The sequence below is a fragment of the Stigmatopora nigra genome, chromosome 1 (assembly GCF_051989575.1).
Source record: "Stigmatopora nigra isolate UIUO_SnigA chromosome 1, RoL_Snig_1.1, whole genome shotgun sequence".
NCBI lineage: Eukaryota > Metazoa > Chordata > Actinopteri > Syngnathiformes > Syngnathidae > Stigmatopora > Stigmatopora nigra.
The window spans coordinates 4271849-4298967 of NC_135508.1; the positions used below are offsets into that span (position 1 = coordinate 4271849).

Genomic DNA, 27119 nt, shown 5'->3' on the forward strand with positions numbered 1-27119 from the left:
CCAACTATCAAATATTTGATGCATTCATTAAAAAATAATTTCTTGTTGCAGCCTTAATTTATTTAGATTTCGATCCAGTTCATGCAGTTTTCAAAAGTTTTGGGTTTAAATTAAAATGTGCATGTTTACATGTAATACTCTACATATTTGTATTTATGTTCTTTGTTAAGTGAATTATTCTTGCATTTCCCTTTATACCGTTAAGGAAAGCTGCTGTGCATTAATTTGAAAAGGATTAATATAAATAAAATAATTTCAAACGATTCATAACGGAGCTTTTGATGAACATTTCCCTAAATTGCCCCTAAAATGTGTGCATGTTTTATAATGAGTTATTTTGCACTGTTTTTCAGTCAAATCAAAGGTAAATAAAACATTCAGTGACGTCACTTTTTGTCCAGAAAGCCGCATTTATTTATGACACCACAGGGTGGCGCTTACGTTCAGATTTGTGAAACACATCCAGCGAAGAAGAACTGACAGCAAAATGAGGAAGTAATCGAGGGGATTTAGTAATTTAGTGCAGAGATCGCGTAATACATGACAAAATAGTTAAATAGATTTTCATTACTAATGGCTGACATGATTCGGAACAGCCATCAAAATGAAGACATCGATGAAGAAAGTGGCTTGTCAGTGCGGGATACGCTTGAACCTGCGCTTTCGAAAAACGACGCAACACCGGCGCGTCCACTCCAAATCGAGAGAATTAAAAAAATAATCCTCCACGTGGATTTAAACAACACTATTCTAGTGTCGGATGCTGCGAGATCGCAAGGAACAGTGGCTGCCCTGGATTATTATTTGACCACTGTCACTTGGGGGAAAATGAGCAAAGGTAAAATATTTTTCCAGGCTTTAAAAAAGAAAAAAAAAAAGCCCGACAGCATGGGTGTCAGACGTGGTTCGCGGGCTGCTTTAAGGTCTACTCGATTTCATGTGGGCCGGACCATTTTTAGATATAATATTTAGATTTTTTTTAAATAAATTGATTAAAAGGACTGGATTAAAAGCCATGCATATTCAGTTTTTCATAGATCTAAAACAATGCTTATTTGACATTTTTTAAATATATTTTTAGATTTTACAAAATTATTTGTGAACTGAAAACACCAAAGAATGATTAAAAAATTACCATTATTGATTTCAAAGGGGAAAAATCAGGAAATTTAATATACATCTATACTCTTCACTTGAATTTGATCCTAAAACAGAAAGTCGGCACTCATGATTTACTTTCCCGGGCCACACAAAATGATATGGTGGCCCAGATTTGGCCCCAGGGCCGCCATTTAGACACCTGTGCCCTAGATGTAGTTTCATTTGTGTGGAGTCAGGTTTTTACAAATAAGATGTGTTTGTTAAAAATGAGCACACTATATCCTAGGATCCTTAAGAACTTTATGCACTCCAGTTAGATTACTTACTCATTAATTTTCCATACTACTTATCCTCACAAAGGCCCGTGTGGGGTGGGGGAGCCTATAACAGCCAATCTGGTTTGGTGGCCAGTCAATCTGGTTTGGTGCTCTGCCAATCACACATAGGACGCGGACAAGCATTTAGGCTCACATTCATACCTAGGGGCAATTTCGAGTACTGCCGTGCATGTTTTGGAGTACTGTGCATGTTTTCGGGATATGGGAGGGAACTGTAGTACCCAAAGAAACCCCACACAAGCCCGGGAGAACATGCATGTGGCCGACATGCTAACCACTTCTCTGATGTGCCGCCCTATTCGACAATTAAATGATGAAATTTTCTATTTGCAGGCAAGTGGGAATGGCTAAGTGACTTTCCTTCCCTGCATCCACCATGTGATGATGCCGTCAACTACTGTTCTCAGTTTGGAGCCACTCCCGGCTTTACCTCGACTGCTGGTAGACGCTTTCGTGGGATTCTGGAACAACATCTTAACCTGCTTCGCTGGCCTGAGAATGTAAAGGTAAATGGATTAAAAGAACTGGATTAAAAGCCCTGAATATTACGTTTTTCATAGATCTAAAACAATGTTTATTTTCGCTTTTTTATATATTTTTAGATTTTACAAAATGATTTTTGAACTAAAAACACAGAAAAAATGGATTAAAAAATTACAATTATTGATTTAAAAATGGGAAAATTAGGAAATTTAATATACATCTTTACTCTTCATTTTAATTTGATCCTAAAACCGAAAGTCGGCACTCATGTTTTACTTTCTCGGGCCACACAAAATGTTGCGGTGGGCCAGATTTGTCCCCCGGACCGCCACTTTGACACTGGTGCTGTAAGGTATAAGATGAGCAGTGATCTGATTGAACTCCCTGCAGTATGACCGAGATCTGACAATAAAGGCAGAGGATGGGCAACATTACCACTGGATCCTGCCCTCCTTTTTTCAACTGCTGAAAGACTTGACGCAGCAAGGAACCGAGTTTGCCGTCCACTTTCGTACGTTTGGAAGCGACCTGCCTCGTTTGCTGAATGCTGTATTCAAAGCACTTTCCCAAGGGGCTCATCCCGTCTTTCCTGATCTTCCTGACTTGAAGGTATCATTTTCCTAGTCAAACTAAACATTGTCACCCTCTCACTGTTATATAACAACATATTGTAGTTGTGAAAATACATATATCCTGTGACATCCTACTTTGTCTCTCTCACAAAACATACAATTTGGAAAAATATAGTTATTCGGCAATGCATTCTGCTTCCTGTCCACCAAAATGTAATGTAATTGAATGTAATGTTCTTCTACTCAGTTAAATGTGAATAAGACACCTGGAAAGATCTGCTGCAACCAGAAAGGAATTCTTCTAACCAGGGGTGAAGATATGTTGTCGACCCGTGACGGAGAAAGAGGCCTGTACCAATACTTAAGTAGTGCAAATGGCGTAGGAGGCTTCCGGGATGATTATGAATGGTAAACTACACCCTAATGTTTATTCAAGTTGATTTCCCCTTTAATTTACAATTATCCGGTACCAGGACGTTTGGTCGACAGACACTTGGTCTCCGAACGTTTCGTCGAACGGACGGTTTGTCGACGAACAGTTCTCTCTCTCATGATTATAATTTTGAGGACGAGAGATTACCTGGTTGATCACGTTCGAAAGTAAACTCTCATTATTATAATTTTGAGAGCAAGAGAATCCGGCGACCAAATGTCCGTTCTACGAAACGTCTGGGGACCAAACGTCCGGGGTCCAAACGCCCGGGGACCAAACGCCCGGGGACCAAACGCCCGGGGACCAAACGCCCGGGGACCAAACGCCCGGGGACCAAACGCCCGGGGACCAAACGCCCGGGGACCAAACGCCCGGGGACCAAACGCCCGGGGACCAAACGCCCGGGGACCAAACGCCCGGGGACCAAACGCCCGGGGACCAAACGCCCGGGGACCAAACGCCCGGGGACCAAACGCCCGGGGACCAAACGCCCGGGGACCAAACGCCCGGGGACCAAACGCCCGGGGACCAAACGCCCGGGGACCAAACGCCCGGGGACCATACGCCCGGGGACCAAACGCCCGGGGACCAAACGCCCGGGGACCAAACGCCCGGGGACCAAACGCCCGGGGACCAAACGCCCGGGGACCAAACGCCCGGGGACCAAACGCCCGGGGACCATACGCCCGGGGACCAAACGCCCGGGGACCAAACGCCCGGGGACCAAACGCCCGGGGACCAAACGCCCGGGGACCAAACGCCCGGGGACCAAACGCCCGGGGACCAAACGCCCGGGGACCAAACGCCCGGGGACCAAACGCCCGGGGACCAAACGCCCGGGGACCAAACGTCCGCCAACGAAACGTCCGGTCACGCAATTTTCCTTGTTTCTTAAGGTGGACGGCTAACAATTTCTCCATCCGTGGTGGGAAGCCACTGTGGGTGGACCCCTTTGACCAGGACGTTCAGCATATTTTCATAGATGACAACATACGACAGAACGATGAGGATACAGTAGTACATCCCAAGGTAACACACAACTATGAGCATTTAGCAATTAGCAAGGGGTAGTGTTCTCCATAGCTGCCTTGATTTTTTTCATCATTTATTTATAATGCAGTTATTTAATGTTTCACATACCATATCCCATCATCTAAGAACCACCAGGTCAAGTACCATAATTAAGCAAATAAGCGCTTCGTGAAGGATACTACTGACTCACTTTGGGATGAGTTGCATGGGAGAACATTTAACATAGAAGCTCTATGCGTTAAAAGACCTCATGCTGTGCTTTACATGTAACTGGCACAAGTTACTTCTTTTTTTTCTTGCCCTGCTGAGTATAACTGTTGGTCCTTCTGAAAGTGAGTCAAATGTGAAAAAAAAACAAGCAGTCAGCTTCTGATTGTTGCTTTCTTTCAAAACCAAATCTCTAAACTTAAAGGCCAGTGCAGTAGTTATTGTAATTTGGTCATAGGCGATTAAAAGTACTGTTACAGGTGACTATCTCCAGTCTAGGAAGATGAATCAGGTGTTTTCAAAACCTGTCATACCTGAGGTTGCCAATGGAATCTTGCTTCAAAACATAGCAAACCCCATTCCTTTCAATTCAAAAACATTTAAGATGCAACTTTTTTTCCACCTGAAGTCATTGAAGTCCATTTGTTTTACAAAGCTCTCAATTGCCAAACAGTTATTATTAGTTGTTGGTGTTGTTTTTTCAAATGTGTATGATCCTGTGTGTGTATGGTCCAGGTTTTCTTGGCCCCAGGTAGCCCGGACACTCGCACAGCTGGCATCTTGGAGCTTTCTGACATTGCCTTGATCCAGACAGACCTTCTTAAGGCCATTTCTGAGCCTGACTACTTCACTCGCAGTGTCCAAATCTGCCAAAAGAACTACGAGAAGAACATACATCAGATGTCAGGTTAGAGCACAGCTCCTTGTCAATTCCTGACTGTCAGGCTACCATTATCTTGGTGTTGGTGGGATTTTATAGAGGTGCTGGATGAAAATATTCTCTCTTTAAAATTGCTTTTATATGTTTACATGAATCATAGAGTTTAAAATATAGCAGGGTACTGTAAATCAGTTCAATACTGTACAACACCTATAGGGTCATCAAACAATGGCTTTGAGGCAGAAGGGACAACGTTTTAAACAACTACCGTATTTTCACGACTATAAGGCGCACCGCATTATAAGGCGCACCCTCAATTAATGACATTTTTTCCATATATAAGGCGCACTGGATTATAAGGCGCACTGTATTATAAGGTGCACTGTTTTATGTGGCGCACTGTATTATAAGGCGCACTGTATTATAAATCGCACTGTATTATAAGGCGCACTGGATTATAAGGCGCACTGTCTATTTTGGTGCAAATTTAAGACTTAAGTGCGCCTTGTAGTCGTGAAAATACGGTAATTGCTATTGACTTCCAGGTATGAAGCACTCACTCACTACACAGTCACCTCTAGAGCCAGCCATTGTTGATGTTTTGGATTTTTTTTGTATAAAATCTTGCAGTGGGGGAGGAGCTATATGATGGAAGATGTTGTAAACTAAGATGGCATCTGCATATTTAACAGTATTGTTTCAGTTCAGGCGTTTGTGTTTTTTTAATATCCGACAGTGGTGGTTTTTCGTTTTTGGTTTTCTGTTTTTTCCATACATAAGGCGCACTGAATTATAAGGCGCACGGTCTATTTTGGAGAAAATTTAAGACTTTTAAGTGCGCATTATAGTCGTGAAAATACGGTACATTCCAGTTGACAGAATCCAAATCACTGAATGACCAATATGCTTTTAGCTTTTGTCGAGGGAATAGCGAGCAAAAACGACACATTGCGAGGCACCCAGTGAGTCTTAACTTGCCCAAGGGTTCAAAGTGTTGGGCCTTTAACTGAGATTGCTGCCAGCTACACTATTCGGGTGGCTATAGAACGACCAGTAATTAAGACAGACGGAAAGAAGCCTAGAATTGTGGAAACAAAGCAAATCACCAAGTTAATTCCGAAGGATTCACACCACTCGACCGATAAACTCCACCTACAGGCATATGGCGGCTGACTGAAGGATGCCCTGATGTTTAAATTGACTGCTACACATGGAAACCAAACAGCAATCCTGCAGCAATTTGGGCCTAGAGCCTATTATTATTATTATTATTTTTTAATCAACAGATGTAACACATATTGATAAATTGCTTAAGATATTGGAATGTTGAGATTTATTTATTTTTCATTGAATTTAAGTTTGCACTACTTTTTCTTTTCGCTCATGTGCCTAAATAAGAAAAATAAACAATATATTTACTGAATGAATCTTATAATTTGTCTTTTTGGTTTGTCATTAACTAGTACGCATTCCGCGTGTTTACAATATCGTGTTTTTATTTGGCACTAGCAATGCTACAATAGGATGTCCTTGCTCAATGGCACGTTTTGATTTTCAATCCATAAGTGTCAAAGTGGTGGCCCGGGGGCCAAATCTGGCCCACCGCATCATTTTGTGTGGCCCGGGAAAGTAAATCATGAATGCTGACTTTCTGTTTTAGGATCAAATTCAAATGAAGAGTATAGATGTATAGAAAATTTCCTCATTTTCCCCCTTTTAAATCAATAATTTAATTTTTTATCAATGTTTCCGTGTTTTTAGTACAAAAATAAATTTGGAAAAACCAAACAAAAAATCTGAAATAAACATTGTTTTAGATCTATAAAAACAGAATATTCAGGGCTTTTAATCCAGTTCTTTTAATCCATTTATAAAAAAATATATACATAAATATTATATCCAAAATGAAGTTTTTCTAGTGAAGAATATATATATATATATATATATATATATATATATATATATATATATATATATATATATATATATATATATATATATATATATATATATATATATATATATATATATATATAAAATTTCCTGATTTTTTCCCCGTTTTAAATCAATAATTGTAATTTTTGAATCCATTTTTTCTGTTTTTAGTTCAAAAATATTTTTTTAAAATCTAAAAATATATTTAAAAAAGCTAAAATAAGTTTTCTAAGGTCTAAGATCGTAAATGCGCATAAAAAATGTGTTTACAATCTCTCCACCTTATCCGAATGACCTTGTTCATGTCCTTCTTACATGTGCTGAACTTTGACAATAATTCGTATTTGTCATACTGTGGACTGCATAATCTGTTATCCCCTTTGTAAAATGTGTCAGTTCCAAAAAAAATTGTAGGAACCAATAAATCTGTTGGAAGATGGACACATTCCAAATATAAAGGCTTTGGCAGCCATGTTTGAGTAGGTATTTAATGAAGTGTTTTCCTTCATTCCCCGCAGTGTGTATTTAATTGAGGGTGTCACAGAGAAAGGGTCAACTGGATTAATGGGTTTTGTGATGGAAGATGATTCCCTTTACCAGAGGGGGAAATTCTGATTAATTTGTATGAATTACAGCACAGGTGTCAAAGTGGCGGCCCGGGGGCTAAATCTGGTCCGTTGCATCATTTTGTGCGGTCCGAGAAAGTAAATGAGTGCCGACTTTCAAATTAAAATCAAGAGTATAGATGTATATTAAATTTCCAGATTTTTCTCCCTTTTAAATCAATAATTGTAATTTTTTAGTCTATTTTTTCTGTTTTTAGTTAAAAAATCATTTTGTAAAATCTAAAAATATATTTGAAAAAAAGCGAAAAATAAAACATTGTTTTAGATCTATAAAAAAGCTGAATATTCAGGGCTTTTAATCCAGTTATTTTAATCCATTTATATAAAAAAATCTAAATATTACATCTAAAATGGTCCCACTTTTAAATCAGTAATAGTAATTTTTTCAATCTTTTAGTTCAAAAATAATTTTGTAAAATCTAAAAATATTTTTAAAAATAGTTAAAATAAACATTGTTTTAGATCTATATAAAAAAAACATAATATTCAGGGCCTTTAATCTAAAATTTTGTTACTTGGATTATTGCCCAATATTTGTTTGTATTTGGCAGAGAACAAAAAAACAACCAGATTTCTCCAACAATCTTTAATTAAATGTATTTTACTATTGTGGGTTTTGGTAAATAATTGTATAAAATCACAGTTTTCTTTAATTATATAACATTTACCACGATTTAATTCTAATGCTGTTTCATTATGTTGCCGCTATTGTCACCAAAGTAGTCCAGTTTGTTTTGTTTTTAATTATGTGCCTGTGTAAGGTCGACTTTATCCGCATGGGGGCAGCAGCGTCACTCACTATGTTCCTAATTTCTCAGGTGATTTTCCTGATTTTATTGGAGTCTAAAGAAATAGAAGTCAAGTCTATCTTCCCAAAATTGGGGATTTTATATTCACAAGTGTTTCACGCTGATAAGATTGCTTCTTAGGGATGGCGGTTGCTGCAGTCCGCGCAATGACGCGCCTCAGAAGGGATGCGAGATAGAGAGAGCGAGTGAGAAAGCGAGAGAGAAGTGGGGAGGGGATCGGAGGGTACCTGCCACCTTTTGAAGCAAGCTAGAAACTGTTGGATGTCGGAGCTTTACATGAAGCAGAAATGGTCAGATGGATTGGGATCACGTTGCAAATCAATTCGAGGCACCATCGCAGCACCTCTGCCATGATTTGAAAGGTACTATCTCTTTATACAACTTTATTTGTCCTTGTTTATTATAGGAAACGTTATGTTTGGACGGGGAATATAGTTCGCAAACGTGTGTCTGTGGTGCGTCCAAATTTAGCCGTGGGGTGTATTTTCCTACCCTAAAAGCTTTTTTATGTTTTGGGTTATTTTAATATAACTTTCTATAGGAATTTGTGTAAGTGCTTATTTTTTCTGAACCATTATAGTTTGTTATGGAGGATATGGTGAAAGGTGGTGGAATTTTCAACGTAACTTCCTTTAATTAGTAACTCCTTCTCAAATGTATTGTGGATACTATTTTATTTTATTTTTTGCACAATTATTTTTTTTCCCAAAAAGAAATATTCTCCGTTTGCAAAAAAGAGGTTTTGACTTGCTTACTGTGCAACAATTCTTATTTTAAGAAGTGAAAATGACATGTGCTGACCACATAAGTGTTACATTTTTGCTTTATGAAGTTCCCTCTTATGGTTTAATCTTAACATGATGTATATAGTATTATGCAGAAGTTAATTTGTGCCAGATCCTGACAAACACAATCCCGTACTTTTTAATTTTTTTCGCCTTACTGTGTTGCCGGACTTATTTGTGACAATCCACTACCTTAGTAATAATAATAATAATAATTATTGGACAAAGGATTTGTCGTCATCATCAACAACAAAAGCCTAATTGTCATCATACCCAGAAACTGCATATGATGAAATTGGTAGTGTTTCTCCAAAAGGTGCGTTTTCTCAGCAAAAGACCCAAATAAGTGATAATTTCAGACTCGTAATTTGGCATTCTGTCGTTATAGATACATCACATCACCCCCCGAGCGGGTCACTTACCTCTCACTGTCTTTCACTTACCTTCAGTCAGCCAATAGGAGGCATATATCTTTTCATATTACCTCTCCCCTAAGTTATTACACAGAAGGGATTGTGTGTCGTGCTACCGCAAGTTTAGAGTCCTGAATAATGTGGGAAAAAAACTGTCCTTAAGCCTATTTGTCCTTATTTTGTGGGACCTATAGCGGCTGCCAGAGGGCAACAGCTGGAACAGATTGTGACCAGGGTGGTATGGGTCCCCGATTGACCAACTCTGTTGTAATCGATAAAGCGAGTTTACCACAGTTGTGGAATATCACCATGCAACACAAATTGTTATTGGCTGTGACCACTGGGCTTGAAGAACTGGATTAAAATCCCTGAATATTCCGCTTTTTATAGGTCTAAAACAATGTTTAGTTTAGCTCTTTTTTTAAATATATTTCTAGATTTTACAAAATTATTTTTGAACTAAAAACACAGAAAAAAAGGATTTAAAAAAATACATTTATTGATTCAAAAGGGGGAAAATCAGGAAATGTAATATACATCTTTACTCTTCATTTTAATTTGATCCTAAAACACAAAGTTGGCACTCATCATTTACTTTCCCGGGCCAAACAAAATGATGCGGCGGGCCAGATTGGGCCCCCGGGCCGCCACTTTGACACATGTGGTGTAAAGGTTGGAGGGCAAATAATTGTATCAGTTAGTTATATCAACAGCTGCTGCTTTTTTCCATATCTGGATCACTAGTTAAAATAAATCTTTAATCTCACACAATAACGTGCTTGTCGAAATTTACAGTAAGGCCCCTCCCTTCTTTTACCGGAGTGATTCCTATCACATGGGTTGATTACCGGAATGAGGATCACAGCAAACATGTGACGTCTGCGCCTGTCTTGTCGGCTTCCAGGCAGGATTGTTTTGTGTGTTGGTGGCCCTCATTGTGCCAGTGAAATGCCACCTTTAATCAGGGATCACCGGGAGAGGTTGTAGCCAGAAGGACACTGACTTATAAGATGACATTGAGGTATGCGTGACTTAGGTCAGAAGTGTCAAACTTGTTTTCATCGTAGACCTCATCATATTGCCATCCTTAAGGGTGCTGTTAATTATGTATAACTGATAGAAATGCCATGGTATGCCAAAAAGAGTGCCTTTGGAAATAGCAAGTTAGCAGAATGTAAAAACAAACTCGTGTAAATACGAAGAAATTTGATCATGTTTTGAAGTCTTACTCTCGCCTTTGGGTGTATTTGTGTATGTGTGTGGGGGGCATTAGTAATGACATTGCAATTCCTTTTAAATCTAGATGATCCTTAGAGAGTATCATTTTTCATATTGGGATGCAGTGTTTCCTCACCATTTCGCGGTTCGACCTTCTTGTATGTAGTAGATTTTATCTATTGATAGGTAATTGCAGTAATAATAGGTGCCAGTCTGTGCATATATATATATATATATATATATATATATATATATATATATATATATATATATATATATATATATATATATATATATATATATATATATATATATATATATATATATATATATATATATATATATATATATATATATATATATATATATATATATATATATATATATATATATATATATATATATATATATATATATATATATATATATATATATATATATATATATATATATATATATATATATATATATATATATATATATATATATATATATATATATATATATATATATATATATATATATATATATATATATATATATATAATGTGTGTGTGTGTATGTATGTATGTATATATACACACATATATATTGTACATACAGACATACAGATTGTATTTTTTTCCATATATAAGGCGCACAGGATTATAAGGCGCCCCGTCTATTTTGGTGAAAATTTAAGACTTTTAAGTGCGCCTTATAGTCGTGAAAATACAGTATATATATGTGTGTATATATACATACATACATACACACACACACATTATATATATATATATATATATATATATATATATATATATATATATATATATATATATATATATATATATATATATATATATATATATATATATATATATATATATATATATATATATATATATATATATATATATATATATATATATATATATATATATATATATATATATATATATATATATATATATATATATATATATATATATATATATATATATATATATATATATATAATGTGTGTGTGTGTGTATGTATGTATGTATATATACACACATATATATACTGTATTTTCACGACTATAAGGCGCACTTAAAAGTCTTAAATTTTCACCAAAATAGACGGGGCGCCTTATAATCCTGTGCGCCTTATATATGGAAAAAAATACAATCTGCCATTCATTGAGGGTGCACCTTATAGTGCGATGCGCGTTATTAAGTGGTGCGCCTCATATATGGAAAATACAGTATTTAGTTTCTACAGTCAAGTTTGAAATAGAATAAGGCTGGAAAACAACAAAATCTGTACTGACACTGATAAATGCAAAAAAATACATTGAATAAACAATAGTACTTCAACCAATAGTGTACTCCACACAGAATAAAAACAAACAAATCCTAAAAAAAAACATAAGGTACCGTATTTTCACGACTATAAGGCGCACTTAAGTCTTAGATTTTTCTCCAAAATAGACACAGCGCCTTATAATCCAGTGAGCCTTATATATGGAAAAAATTAAAATGTGCCATTCATTGAGGGTGGGCCTTATAATCCAGTGCACCTTATATATGGAAAAAATGTCATTCATTGAGGGTGCGCCTTATAATGCAGTGCGCCTTATAATGCAGTGCGCCTTATAATGCAGTGCGCCTTATAATGCAGTGCGCCTTATAATGCAGTGCGCCTTATAATGCAGTGCGCCTTATGCAGTGCGCCTTATAATGCAGTGCGCCTTATAATGCAGTGCGCCTTATTGTTGTGAAAATGCGGCACACATGTATATATAGACATTTGCACACATGCACACATATATATATATATATATACACGTGTATATATACACGTATATATACACATGTATATACACGTATATATATACACGTATATACACACACGTGTATATACACACATATATACACATGTATATACACACTTGTGTGTATATATATATATTATCATCATTATGAGTGCATAGGTTTTCAATAGAAGTAACAGATAAAATATCCCTGGCTCCATAAAACAAGCCCTGGATCTGATCAGTTTGACACGTGGAATTTAGGGAGTCACACTATATGTATTGTGAATTACTAGTCCATGGATTGCCAGTTTTGCCTTGTCGACTGCTTAATCTGTCTTGATTTGTGTCTAGATGATGGATTGACTCAGTGGGATTAACAAATTATTGAAAAATGAAGATGACATTTGTATTAGTGTCTAAAGAATGTGATTCTTTCAGTCATTTTACATACCGTGCACGCACATGCATACACAAGCCTGCATTGCAGACATGGACCTCGGTAGATGAATGTGGAATAGAGCCAATTTTCCCATCAGATGATTAAGTAGGACGCTTGCAGAGGATAGATAGTATGGATGTTCCAAGCTGTCAACACTGACTTTTACATCAGTGTGAGCTCTCTGAACAAGGAAAACATATGCAATGGAGATAACATGGAATTATATTCATTTTTTTTAAATAAATGGATTAAAAGAACTAGATTAAAATCCCGGAATATTCCGTTTTTTTATAGATCTAAAACAATGTTTATTTGAGCTTTTTTAAAAATATATTTTTATATTTTACAAAATTATTTTTGAACTAAAAACAGAAAAAAATGATTAAAAAATTACGATTATTGATTTAAAAGGGGAAAAATCAGAAAATTTAACATACATCTATACTCTTCATTTTAATTTCATCCTATAATAGAAAGTTGGCCCTTATGATTTACTTTCCCGGGCCACACAAAATGATGCGGCGGGCCAGATTTGGCCCCCGGGCCACCACTTTGACACAAATGCTCTAATTTTATAGGCAGTAGATTTGATGCTAACGTTGCAATTTTTCCGTCAAATGGAGAATTCAAAAAAATCACTCAATAACTTGCCTTTTAATATATTCTAAAACACCCAAGTAGTCACGAAAAATAGGTTTTGACTTATTTAACTTCATTAAAATCAGGTTTTCACAAGTGGCTTGAAATTCAAACCTCTAAATTCAGACACAAAATGTCTAGATAACAAATTACTTTCATCCTTACTTTCAACCAGACAATAGAAAGGCATGTAAGACTCACTCACATGAGACTTTTAATAATTAGAATGTGAACAACATTAAGGCAACAGTGGCAAGTAATGTCCATTGATTTGACTCCAGCTTTCAGGTGATCCAAAGTAAAAAGCCGAAGAAAATGGGAATCAGTGTTTCCGAGTTTCTGCTCCCCAATTTTCCCCATGAGGACTGAAAAAAAATGTTAACCACAATCAGTACATGTGGGACATCCAAGAGCAGCTTGGTCTCGTACTCACGTGCAAAATTCCTCCAGAGCCTCATTAAGAATCATTGCCAACATTTAATTTCAATTATTGCAGCCCAGGGTGGCACAACCCATTATTAGGTCAAGAGGGCAATTACTTTTCCACATCAGAGCCAAGTACGTTCAGATTTTTTTCCCTTTGATTATTCAGGAAATGTCTTTTAGTGTTTTTGAATTGTCTTTGCCAGACACTAAAATTGTCCAATGTCTCAGTGGAATGATCTCTGGCACTTTAGAATGGATTGAAACATATTGCAGGAATTGAAATGTGTATTTTAAAAGCTTCGATTTTCCATGTGTAAACAAGGAATGTATTTTTGCCACAAACTGCTGAAATTCAGTGTAAAAATTTGGGTGCTCGGATGTTTGGTCGCCGGTCTTTTGGTCCCCGGTCTTTTGGTCGCCGGTCTTTTGGTCGCCGGTCTTTTGGTCGCCGGTCTTTTGGTCGCCGGTCTTTTGGTCGCCGGTCTTTTGGTCGCCGGTCTTTTGGTCGCCGGTCTTTTGGTCGCCGGTCTTTTGGTCGCCGGTCTTTTGGTCGCCGGTCTTTTGGTCCCCGGTCTTTTGGTCCCCGGTCTTTTGGGCCTAGGTCTTTTGGTTGCCAGTCTTTTGGGGACAGAGAGTTTACTGTTGAAACCAGCTCTCAAAATTATATTCATGAGAAAGAGTTTAATAGCTAAGAGAGAGAGTTTAATATCTAAGTACTGTTTAATATATAAGTACTGTTGAATATCTAAGTACTGTTGAATATCTAAGTACTGTTGAAACCAGCTCTCAAAATTATATTCATGAGAGAGTTTAATATCTAAATATCTACTGTTGATTCATGAGAGAGTTTAATATCTAAGTACTGTTTAATATCCAAGTACTGTTGAAAACAGTAGATATTTAGATATTAAACTCACTCATGAATATTATTTTGAGAGCTTGTTTCATCAGTACTTAGATATTGAACAGTACTTAGATATTAAACAGTACTTAGATATTAAGAACTTGGATGTTAAACAGTACTTAGATATTAAACAGTACTTAGATATTAAACAGTACTTAGATATTAAACAGTACTTAGATATTAAACAGTACTTAGATATTAAGAACTTGGATATTAAACAGTACTTAGATATTAAACAGTACTTAGATATTAAACAATACTTAGATATTAACCAGTACTTAGATATTAAACTCTCTCTCTTGAATATAATTTTGAGAGCTGGTTTCAACAGTAAACTCTGTCACCAAGAGACCGGGGACCAAACGTCCGGTCACGAAAAATTTGCACCACTTTTATTTTGCAAATGGAAATGCAATTTAGAGCTGGGAAATATTTTAGGAAAGAATAAAACAGCTTGGAATGCAGACGCAACGATGCAGCTCTGCTGCAAATGGCTCTTGCATTATTTTTTTGCAAGATTGCTTCTGCATATGTGCCTCTGCGTGTGAGAGGTTGGCTGTGTGACACCTGCTTCTTGGAATTGTGGGCTTTATCATGACTTTGCCCGAGGCACAGCGATACATCAGTTCATGGTAACCATGTGCACTTTGAAGGCTTCGAGAGAGCACTGTTGCCACAAAATACACAATTTGAGATTAGGACAACTTGACACACACAATTTATGAAGCTGCCAAAAACATTACTGACAGTGTTGACTTCCTGCATGTAAAGTAAAGTCAAAAGGTTGCTGTAGGTGGCATTCTATCAGATAACTTGATTCTCTGCCAAGTGTTTGGAGAGAGGAAGATGTCATTCCAAAACAGCACGATGACAATTATGTTCCTAGTTCGGTTTATTTCGATATCTGCAGTGAAGACAACTTTTCGTGGCATTTTTTGTAATCAGTACCGTATTTTCACGACTATAAGGCGCACCGCATTATAAGGTGCACCCTCAATGAATGACATTTTCCATATATAAGGCGCACTGTATTATAAGGCGCACTGTCTATTTTGGAGAAAATGTAAGACTTTTAAGTGCGCCTTATAGTCGTGAAAATACGGTAATTGCTATTGACTTCCAGGTATGAAGCACTCACTACTTTACAGTCACCTCTAGAGCCAGCCATTGTTGATGTTTTGGATTTTTTTTGTATAAAATCTTGCAGTGGGGAGGAGCTATATGATGGAAGATTTTGTAAACTAAGATGGCATCTGCATATTTACCAGTATTGTTTCACTTCAGGCGTTTGGGTTTTTTTAATATCCGACAGTGGTGGTTTTTCGTTTTTGGTTTTCTGTTTTTTTTCCATATATAAGGCGCACTGTCTATTTTGGAGAAAAATTAAGACTTTTAAGTGCGCCTTATAGCCGTGAAAATACGGTTATTGCTATTGACCTCCAGGTATGAAGCACTCACTCACTAACAGACACCTCTAGAGCCAGCCATTGTTGATGTTTTGGATTTTTTGTATAAAATCTTGCAGTGGGGGAGGAGCTATATGATGGAAGATTTTGTAAACTAAGATGGCATCTGCATATTTAACAGTATTGTGTCAGTTCAGGCGTTTGTGTTTTTTTAAATATCCGACAGTGGTGATTTTTCGTTATTGGTTTTCTGTTTTTTCCATATATAAGGCGTACTGGATTATAAGGCGCACCGTCTATTTTGGAGAAAATTTAAGACTTTTAAGTGCGGCTTATAGTCGTGAAAATACGGTACTTGCACGTGGTATTATAAAATAATCCTGCATGTGTTTTTCTTCATTTAACAACACAGATAGATACGAAATAGAATTTGAAATGGTAAAAAAAGTGGGATCAATTTGTGGCTCAAACCGAATGCTGCCAGTTGCCTCGTAACCGTCACATGCTGAGACTCTGGAAGGAAGGGAGAGTGCAGTTTGGACTAGTTTAGATGATCTTTGTCAAATGGGCAGTGGATCTGCGGAATGTCATCATAAATATTAGGCTTTAGCGACTGCAATCCTAAACTTAGAGCAATCCTAGAGCACACACTCTGGACCAGGAGTGCCAAAATTAAATAAATAAATCCACCAATGAATAATTAGATGTGACATGTTAACAGTACAATAGTTTAGTGATTTTTACACATATTTAGTTCCAGTGGCGGTCCGTGAATTTTCTCGTAGCGCCTTAAACGAATCAATTCAACCCTCAAAAAATATTTGATGGCTATAAAACCTCTACTGCAGCTACAGCTGCGACACTGAAAAATCATCAATAATAACCTCATACAATTGAAATGATATTTAGGAATGTAGCCATATTTTACTCACCAAAATCATTTTTAACTGTATACAATATCCATCCTCCTTTCTTTCTTCCTTCTTTTCCTTAGCCATCGAAGCTAATCCTGAAAGTCTAGCCTGTCCTGTCATATTTCTGGCATACGTTTTTATTAGATTTAGTGCTGAAAATATTCGTTATATTTGCGGTTGTGACAGGCTTGCTTGCTTTGGAGGTGTCCGACCTTTATTAATGATGTCCAGCTTTTTTTCTTGAAAAGTCCGTCTTGAAAATCGCTTTGCCACCAAATCTGCAACCAAATCCGTTTTTTTTCCTCTGTCGGACATTGTGGGTTGAGTTTGCTCACTCTGGCTTTGGCCCGCCTACTTTATCACTAGCCAATCATAGTTGGTGAAAGCGATGTCCTATCTCTATGCTTGGGAAAAGGCAATGATGTATCCCTACGCCTGTGAGAAGGCCTGGTGTCACCAAATTGAATTCTGATTGGTTAAAGCAACAGTCTTATCAACGCTTATTTAATGCAGCAGAGCCTGCAGAACTGATTGTGAAGGCCTTGAGGCAGATTTCTGACCCTGGCAACAAATAATGGCTGAAATGTGATTGGTTAAATGCTTCAACAATAAAATCACAAATCTGGAAGCAGTGCAACCAGGGAAAAATGCAATGAAAGGAAGCTAACAGACAATTTGGAATTATTTAATAAGTATTGATGGACAAAATATAATATATGATTCAGATATGTTCTTAGGCCAGCAGAGAAGGCCTTGAAGACCCTGACGGCCCGCCACGGTTTAGTTCAATGTTTATCTATTTCAATTTAGGCACTTGGGGGAAATGGTTTGCAATGTGTTTTATAAACTGTCTCGCAATGTCTCGAGCGAGTGTTCTTTTATGCTTCTTATTCAATTGGAATGGGAGTCTAGCGCCGTCATTTCTATACAAGTACCTACGTCCTTTTTCCACTGTGTCCTGTTTAAAAAGTCTCTGAAGAGTTGGGTAATTACCTAATTGCTTTTTGTCATTTTTCAAATAACATTTTGTACTAACTGCCATTTTGACCCAGTCTACCTCATACCCAACCGAGACCTTGTTTGTTTATTTCTCTTTCATCATCAATGTTCCCTAGTGTTGTTTCCTCTTTTTAATTTGATTTTGGCTTCTATCTATTTAAGGAATATGATTGCACAGAAACAGCTGAGGTCGAATGTAGCTGAAAATCCCCATGTGACCTTTTGTAGCTCATAGATGCATTAGATAAAGATCGGATAAAGTGAGGTATCAAACATGAGGTGAAGCATAAACTGGAGTATAATATGTTTACAATTCATGTCTATCATGAATCATGATCACCATTTATTGTAGAAATCTTATAAAACATATGTGTCAAAGTGGCGGCCCGGGGGCCAAATCTGGCCCGCTACATCATTTTACGTGGCCCGAGAAAGTTATTGACTGAAGATACACTGACTCCTTCATCTTGCTAAAAAAGGTTGACCACTGGGTCCTAGCTTCCTTGATCAGTTTTTCTAAATTTAATGCATAGTCAACCATTCTTTTCGGTGCTTGGACGTTTGGTCGCCGGTCTTTTTGGTTGCCGGTCTTTTGGTCGCCGGTCTTTTTGGTCGCCGGTCTTTTGGTCGCCGGTCTTTTGGTCGCCGGTCTTTTGGTCGCCGGTGTTTTGGTCGCCGGTGTTTTGGTCGCCGGTCTTTTGGTCGCCGGTGTTTTGGTGGCCGGACTTTTGGTCGCCGGTCTTTGGGTCGCCGGTCTTTGGGTCGCCGGTCTTTTGGTCGCCGGTCTTTTGGTCGCCGGTCTTTTGGTCGCCGGTCTTTTGGTCGCCGGTCCTTTGGTCGGCGGTCTTTTGGTCGCCGGTCTTTTGGTCGCCGGTCTTTTGGTCGCCGGTCTTTTGGTCGCCGGTCTTTTCGTCGCCGGTCTTTTGGTCGCCGGTCTTTTGGTCGCCGGTCTTTTGGTCGCCGGTCTTTTGGTCGCCGGTCAAATGGTGAGAGATAGTTTACTGTTGAAACCAGCTTTCAAAATTATATTCATGAGACAGAGTTTAATATCCAAGAGGGAGAGTTTAATATCTAAGAGAGAGAGAGAGAGTTTAATATCTAAGTACTGTTTAATATCTAAGTACATTTAACCGGCGACCAAATGACCGGCGACCAAATGACCGGCGACCAAACGTCCGGTCATGTTTTTTTCTAGCACTTCAAGCCACATGGCCCGTGTAACTAATTCAGGAGTTTGCGATACTTTCACAATTCATCTTGAGTACCCATATTTTCTTCATGACTTCAAACCTTTAATACTTCAATGTGACCTACTTTAATGCTTTCTCTTATTTTTACGCATATTTTCATTATTTTTCGTCTATTTTTGTCTTTCTCTCTCCATTCCCTTAACATTGATAGACAAGTGAAAGAGCAAATGTGGCCAGTGGCTAAGTAGGCCATGTGTGTGACCTGTGACCTTGAATCTGCTTTGGCTTAAAACTGATTTGTGGTATTACTATATCAACAGATGGAGGCAGGACACTGTAGCTTGCCATGTACAGTGCTTCTGTGTATAAATGCTTGCTTCGACAAGTGCATGCTCTAGATGTGAAGCGGCATCTGCCCACACACATTCTCTTTAGCCCTGAGTAATAGATCCAGCACTGTTGATCTGATTGTAGCATTTACCTTTATATATAGTAATACCCATTGATTTGATCAGCGAGGTCACCGGTGTCAAAGTGGCGGCCCGGGGGCCAAATTTGGCCCGCCGCATCATTTTGTGTGGCCCGGGTAAGTAAATCATGAGTGCCGACTTTCTGTTTTAGGATTAAATTAAAATGAAGAGTATAGATGTATATTAAATGTAATTTTTTAATATATTTTTTCTGTTTTTAGTTCAAAAATCATTTTGTAAAATCTAAAAAAAATTCTAGTGCCGACTTTCTGATTTAGGATCAAATTAAAATGAAGAGTATAGATTGGGTATATTAAATTTCATGATTTTTCCCTTTTAGAACAATAAATGTAATTTTTTAAATCCATTTTTCTGTGTTTTTAGTTCAAAAATCATTTTGTAAAATCTAAAAATATTTTTAAAAAGTGCTGACTTTCTGTTTTAGGATCAAATTTAAATGAAGAGTAGAGATGTACATTAAATTTCCTGATTTTCCCCCTTTTAAATCAATAATTGTAAATTTTTAATCAATTTTTCTGTCTTTTTAGTCCAAAAATCATTTTATAAAATCTAAATATATATAAAAAAGCTAAAATAAACATTGTTTTCGATCTATAAAAAAATGAATATTCAGGGCCTTTAATCCAGTTCTTTTAATCCATTTATTTAAAATAAAAAATCGAAATATTCCTTGACGGCAATGGATTCATCAGATTCCAAACACTGTCGGCTGGTTTTAGATCGGGTTGTTGATGCGTGATGGATGATGTAATAGTTGTTGCCAGTTAATTTATCTTTTTGGATTTGACATAATTTTTTTACCAAGCCTCTGTGATTGAAAGTAAATTCAGATGAATTCAGTTTGAATAGAGTCAAGCTCTCTGTCTAGTTGATAACGTCCATCAGTGGTTACAGGGAAAAGCAGGATGCAAAAGATTACAAAGATTAAATGCTACGCAGTGATTTGAATCAAGCATTCGTGGGTTTCTGAAAATATTAGTGAAGGAGGACTTGGTGAGTTGGTGTCAGTGACGACAGTGGGGCCGTCTCCGTGGCGACAGGTGTAGTTGAGAAACTGATTAAATGCTCAATCTTGGGGGCAGATATACCACTTCTATTTCTTGAAAAAGGGTGACTCTATTCAGAAATATTTATGGGAATTTGTGCTTAAATCGAGATGTGATGGACATCCAATTCATTCAAACTGGAAAGTCTACCTATTAATGTTCATTTTTTAGTCCTATTGACTGTGCAAGAGGTCTAATCTAATTGGAAGTGAAGTGCTGTCAATGAGTTTAAGTAAAGGTGATCAATCATTAATATAAAATGAAACCCAACACTTTGTATTTGCTCCGTATCCTGTATACTACAGGTGTCAAAGTGGCGGCCCGGGGGCTAAATCTGGCCCGACACATCATTTTGTGCGGCCCGAGAAAGTAAATCATGAATGCAGACTTTCTGTTTTCGGATCAAATTAAAATGAAGAGTATAGATGTATATTAAATTTCCTGATTTTACCCCTTTTAAATCAATAATTGTAATTTTTGTAATCTTTTTTTCTGTGTTTTTAGTTCAAAAAGAATTTTGTAAAATCTAAAAATATATTAAAAAATGCGGAAATAAACATTGTTTTAGATCTATAAAAAAAACTGAATATTCAGGGATTTTAATCCAGTTCTTTTAATCCATCTATAAAAAAAATATTATATTCAAAATGGTCTGGCCCACGTGAAATCAAGTTTCTCAGCAGTGCCTTTGAAATATAATGAAGAAATTCAATTATCAGTGGTCAACAAACATTTAAGTACATCTGTGTGCCTTGATTTCAGGCTTCTTCTCATGCTATAATTTAATTTCCCGAATGTTAATACTATGCAGAAACAGTTTTTTGCAGTTTTGAAGTCTGTTGCGGTAAATAAACCATAATACAGTGAACATGTGAAACCTGCGTTCACAGACCAGTGTTCCTTATATACATAAGTATTTTTTGTAAAATTTGATGGGTGTGGCTTATAGCCAGTAGTGTGTCAGTAGTCCACAAGTTTGAGTGCTGTATTTTCACGACTATAGGGCGCAACACATTTAAAGGCGCACCCTCAATGATTGACACATTTAAAGTTTTTCCCCTAATTTAAAGCACACTGGATTATAAGGCGCCTTGTCTATTTTGGAGAAAATTTAGGACTTTTAAGTGCGCCTTATAGTCGTGAAAATAGCGTAAGTAAAAATAATAATACTAAATAAGTCCATGTAAAATCTGAATCTATATAAAAGTTCATAGAGGAGAATAGAAGTAGGGGCATTTTTTACAGCGTGCCTTGCCAAGGGCTACGACAAATCAACGTGACATTTACTAGTGGCTTATTCGTTATGGTGCACTAGTTTTATTAGAATGTATGTATGTACCAGAAGTTTATAAAGGGCATTGTTATTTCATGGTAGGGTAAGTCACAGTTTTACTTATATCTCTTGATTGAGAGTGATAACGGAGAAGTAAACTGTTACAATTACCGTATTTTCACGACTATAAGGCGCACCGCATTATAAGGCGCACTGTCTATTTTGGAGAAAATTTTGGACTTTTAAGTGCGCTTTATGGTCGTGAAAATACGGTAATTGCTATTGACTTCCATGTATGAAGCACTCACTCACTACACAGTCACCTCTAGAGCCAGCCATTGTTGATGTTTTGGATTTTTTTGTATAAAATTCTTGCAGTGGGGGAGGAGCTATGTGATGGAAGATTTTGTAAACTAAGATGGCATCTGCATATTTAACCGTATTGTTTCAGTTCAGGCGTTTGTGTATTTTTTTTAATATCCGACAGTGGTGGTTTTTTGTTTTTGTTTTTTGTTTTTTTCCATATATAAGGCGCACTGGATTATAAGGCGCACTGTCTATTTTGGAGAAAATTTAAGACTTTTAAGTGCGCCTCTTAGTCGTGAAAATACGGTGTACTTGATGTATGACTGGCTTTATTTTTACTCTCACTTTTCACTTTACAAGGTTGTAAATTATTATTAAGTTTGGTTTTAAAATTAGCCATGCATCTTTCCCCCTTTTATTTTATTGGTTCCCTTGGCTTCAGTCAACCTTTGGCAGAAAGTTGGAAAATGTTCAGTCATATAGCAGACGGCATATGTGTTGTATCCTTCTCTTCCATTTGTGTCCAGCATCGGGCATCACCCTGAAAGCAATGAAGACTTGAGTTGGCAAGATTCCTTTTCTCTGCCTTCAAATATCTTCTAAGATTATATGACAGCATTTGTAGCCGACAGTATGCAGCCGTCCTTTATGGCCATATCCGAAATATAGGACACAAATCTCCCAAACCTCAGAAGTGTGATCATACTCGGATATGTTGAATTTTATAATAGAAATAAGGCGCACTGCATTATAAGGCGCACCCTCAATGAATGACATTTTTCTCATATATAAGGCGCACTGGATTATAAGGCGCACCCTCAATAAGTGGTACATTTTAATTTTTTCCATATATAAGGCGCACTGGATTATAAGACGCCCTGTGTATTTTGGAGAAAAATCTAAAACTAAAGTGCGCCTTATAGTCGTGAAAATACAGTACGTTTTTATTTTTTAGGATTTTTTTGTTCATATTCTGCGTGGAGGCCACTATTGGTTGAAGTACTATTGTTTATTCAATACATTTTTTTGCATTTATCAGTGTCAGTACAGATTTTGTTGTTTTCCAGCCTTATTCTATTTCAAACTTGACTGTAGAAGCTAAATACCGTATTTTCCATATATAAGGCGCACCACATTATAAGGCGCATCGCATTATAAGGCGCACCCTCAATGAATGACACTTTTTTTTCCATATATAAGGCGCACTGGATTATAAGGCGCCCTGTCTATTTTGGAGAAAATTTAAGACTTTTAAGTGCGCCTTATAGTCGAGAAAATACGGTATGTATGAAATTAGTGTCAGTGGTGATCCTGTTATAATAGGAAGGGACTGACAAAAATTGTCTTTTGGTAGACACTAACAGTGACACGTTTTTTCCACATGGGCGGCGCCACATCATTTTGGTGCTCTTGTTTTCGTCACAAAGTGTTTATGTCATGCGATTCCAGAGAAGAGAAGTTAAATTGACCTTTACAAAACAAAACAGCAATCATCAAAGTGCTTAGCAGCACTACAGTTTTTCAAAAAAGCAGCAGTGGAAAAATGAAAGTCGCTAACTCTCTTTTATAACAGCAATTTTAAATAGCATAATAATTTTGAAAGTCTTCAAATTTCTATTATCTTTCTGATTACTAGTAGTACCAACACCTCAACTCATCTCATTTTCTGAACTACTTTATCCTCACTAGAGTCGCGGGGGTTGCTGGAGTCTATCCCATCTCATCTTACTTCGGGTCAAAGGTGGGGGACGCCCTTAATTAGTGTCCAGCCAATCACAGGGCTCAAAGAGATAAACAACTATTCACACTGACACTCATACTTAGGGGCAATTTAGAGTGTCCAATCAGCATACCTTGCATGCATTTAATTAATGATGATTAATTGCTGTTGCGAACTTTCCAGTTGGTCTAGGCCAGGGGTGTCAAACATACGGCCCGCGGGCCGGATCCGGCCCGTCTGGTGGTTTGGTACGGCCCGGGGAAGAAAGCTGCATTGTATAAAAAAAATATGAATTTTCTTTAAAATATGTAGTTCTTGTATTATCCGCTAGGGGCGCAGTGTTTTAGTACGTGCAGACAACATGAATTGACATTTATTTATGTTCTTATGTTATTCTCTTGTTCATAATATATTGTTCATAATGTAAAAGTAAAATTCTTTTAATACACATTTTGATAATTTACTCATTCTTTGCACTAATTATTAGTATTAGTGACTAATACAAAGGAAAAAAGTGGGCTTATTGTTAGTTCTATGTAATTTTGCAAGGAGTTTACTGGTCCGGCTTGCTTGATCTCAAATTAAGCTGGATTTGGCCCGCAGACCAAAGGGAGTTTGACACCCCTGGTCTAATGTCACTGCACTTAAAGTTAGTGTGGAATTTTCTATTTTTATCCTTGTATTGTTTTTTTTGGTGGAAAAAACAGTGTCTATAAAATGGCCAGGTCCAAGCCATTGAAATGTACATAGGCGCTTCACACTGCCAAGTATGAAGTATTAAAATAATCAATTTCCAATCTTTCTTTCATTCTTTCGCTTCCTGTTGTGCTATTCAACTGAAAGCTTTCATTCTTGCTGTTAAATTTAGACCCGGAAAAGTTCATGAACAACTTAAAATAGCTCGACTTCCTTCCTAACACTCTAAGCTTCCTTTTGTGTAGTATATCCCGGGGTTTCTTGCTTCCGCTTTCCGAAAGACCGCTTTCATATAATCCTAATGATCCTTGAAAATACCTGCACAGAAGCATGAGAAGGGACTAAAAGCAGGAGGAGAAAGCACTCTTAAAGTTCTCTTTGACAGTTGCATTATTTTACTTTTTTCTATCGAAATTATGTTATAAGGTGTCATAGGGCATTTGAAAACAAAGCTTTGTTACAGTGAATATTTTCGGTGTCAGACTTCGGTTGGTTCGCGGGCCGCTTTAACATCAACTTGATTTCATGTGGGCCGGACCATTTTAGATCTAATATTTAGATTTTTTTTAAATAAATGGATTAAATGAACTGGATTAAAAGCCCTGAATATTCCGTTTTTTTATAGATCTAAAACAATGTGTAGTTTAGCTTTTTTTAAATATATTTTTAGATTTTACAAAATGATTTTTGGACTAAAAACACAGAAAATGTTGATTAAAAAAATTACATTTATTGATTTAAAAGGGGGAAATCAGGAAATTTAATATACATCTATACCAAGGGTGTCAGATTTGGGTTGATTCGCAGTTAGCGTTAACGTCAACTCGATTTCATCTGGGCCGGACCATTAACATTTTAGCTTTTTTATGTATTTTTAGATTTTACAAAATGATTTTTGGACTAAAAACACAGAAAAAAATGATTAAAAAATTACAATTATTGATTTAAAAGGAGGAAAATCAGGAAATTTAATATACAACTATACTCTTCATTTTAAGTTGATCCTAAAACAGAAAGTCGGCACATATGTTTTACTTTCCCGGGCCACACAAAATGATGTGGCGGGCCAGATTTGGCCCCCGGGCCACCACTTTGACACATCACTTAGGGGTTGCTGCACACAAATTTATATATGCATTCATCTATGCTCATAATATTCATAACTTAACAGGAAAAAAGTCATACACCACATATATCATAGTTGTATCACATTTTGGACAGTTGGATTTTTCTTGGCCAGATTTATTCATTTTCTGAACAACTTATCCTCACAAGGTGGTTCTGGGGGACCCTGAATTAGTGGCCAGCCAATCGTAAATCGTATATTTTCCAGTGTACTGTCTCTGGTTTGAAACAATACCACCACCAAATACTGTATTTATCCAAATATCCCAAGTGAAAAAAAAAATATATATATATATATATATATATATATATATATATATATTACCCAACCAACAATGGTTATTGTCGTTGCCTTAGCAACCACATTCACAAGGGGATGATCAGCAGTGTAGCATGTCTAGAGGTAATTTGAATTTTGTATTTGGGATTTATGTTCAAAAAACGCCTACCATTCTTTTTATTCAAATTTGGCTGCACTTGAGACTAGACAATATTTTGTATTGTGACTCAAAATATATATTTTTTTATCCTCTTGCAGGTTCGTCCGCACTAAAGGGGACCTTCTCCAAAGCTCTTGTGAGCCTTTGCTCGTATGACTCACCGAATATTCCTCCAGGATATTGAGATTGTTCCCTAATTACGGCAGAAAAAAACCTTTTTGGGGATGCCAAGAGAGCTCATTTATTTGATCTTGTGATGTTTTTTTTTAGAATACGGATCATTCACTCCCCTTTTTTTAAAGATTCGTTGTAACTTGATGTTTTTATGGCGTTAGGTGGAAGACATCAAGAAAGCCTTCGTTCTATGGAAAGCAATCAAGTCCAAATACGATTCTAGAAGGACAAACTGAAGGAAGGAAGGATTCTGACATAGAAGTTTGGGAAAACTAAAACGTGAAGAAGGACAGATGACTTTGATATTTTTTTGACAAACAGATGAATAAATAATAATACATCTATATAAAGGGGAGTTGTGACATCTGGAAAAAGGGTGAGTTTCACACCAAATATCATTTTTTTCATCCTTCTGTCTTATACTTCTCTGGAATGAAAATGTACATTTCCCAAGGCTTGGACGTTTGGTCGCCGGTCTTTTGGTCACTGGTCTTTTGGTCGCCGGTCAAATGGTGCCAGAGAGTTTACTGTTGAAACC

The 27119-nt window shown here is 36.9% G+C and overlaps 1 protein-coding gene across 2 annotated transcripts; it reads left to right on the forward strand.

Moving 5' to 3' along the window:
- Positions 1-554: 554 nt before the first annotated feature.
- LOC144207426 (uncharacterized) lies at positions 555-26819 on the forward strand. 2 transcript variants are annotated; one of them, XM_077732905.1, is made up of 7 exons: positions 555-838; positions 1773-1945; positions 2313-2531; positions 2742-2902; positions 3824-3956; positions 4683-4854; positions 26506-26819. In XM_077732905.1, the coding sequence occupies exons 1-7, from the start codon at positions 574-576 to the stop codon at positions 26589-26591; spliced, it is 1209 nt and encodes a 402-aa protein (XP_077589031.1). In that variant the 5' UTR covers positions 555-573; the 3' UTR covers positions 26592-26819. The 2 variants fall into 2 exon arrangements, with proteins under 2 accessions (XP_077589031.1, XP_077589038.1); XM_077732912.1 differs by lacking the exon at positions 26506-26819 and adding an exon at positions 5986-6237.
- Positions 26820-27119: the final 300 nt, after the last annotated feature.

Bases quoted from the DNA above. Each gene is read 5' to 3' on its own strand.
- LOC144207426 (XM_077732905.1), top strand. From the start codon at position 574: ATGGCTGACATGATTCGGAACAGCCATCAAAATGAAGACATCGATGAA. The intron at 839-1,772 runs GTAAAATATTTT...TTCTATTTGCAG, and splicing joins TTGGGGGAAAATGAGCAAAG to GCAAGTGGGAATGGCTAAGT. The intron at 4,855-26,505 runs GTTAGAGCACAG...ATCCTCTTGCAG, and splicing joins GAACATACATCAGATGTCAG to GTTCGTCCGCACTAAAGGGG.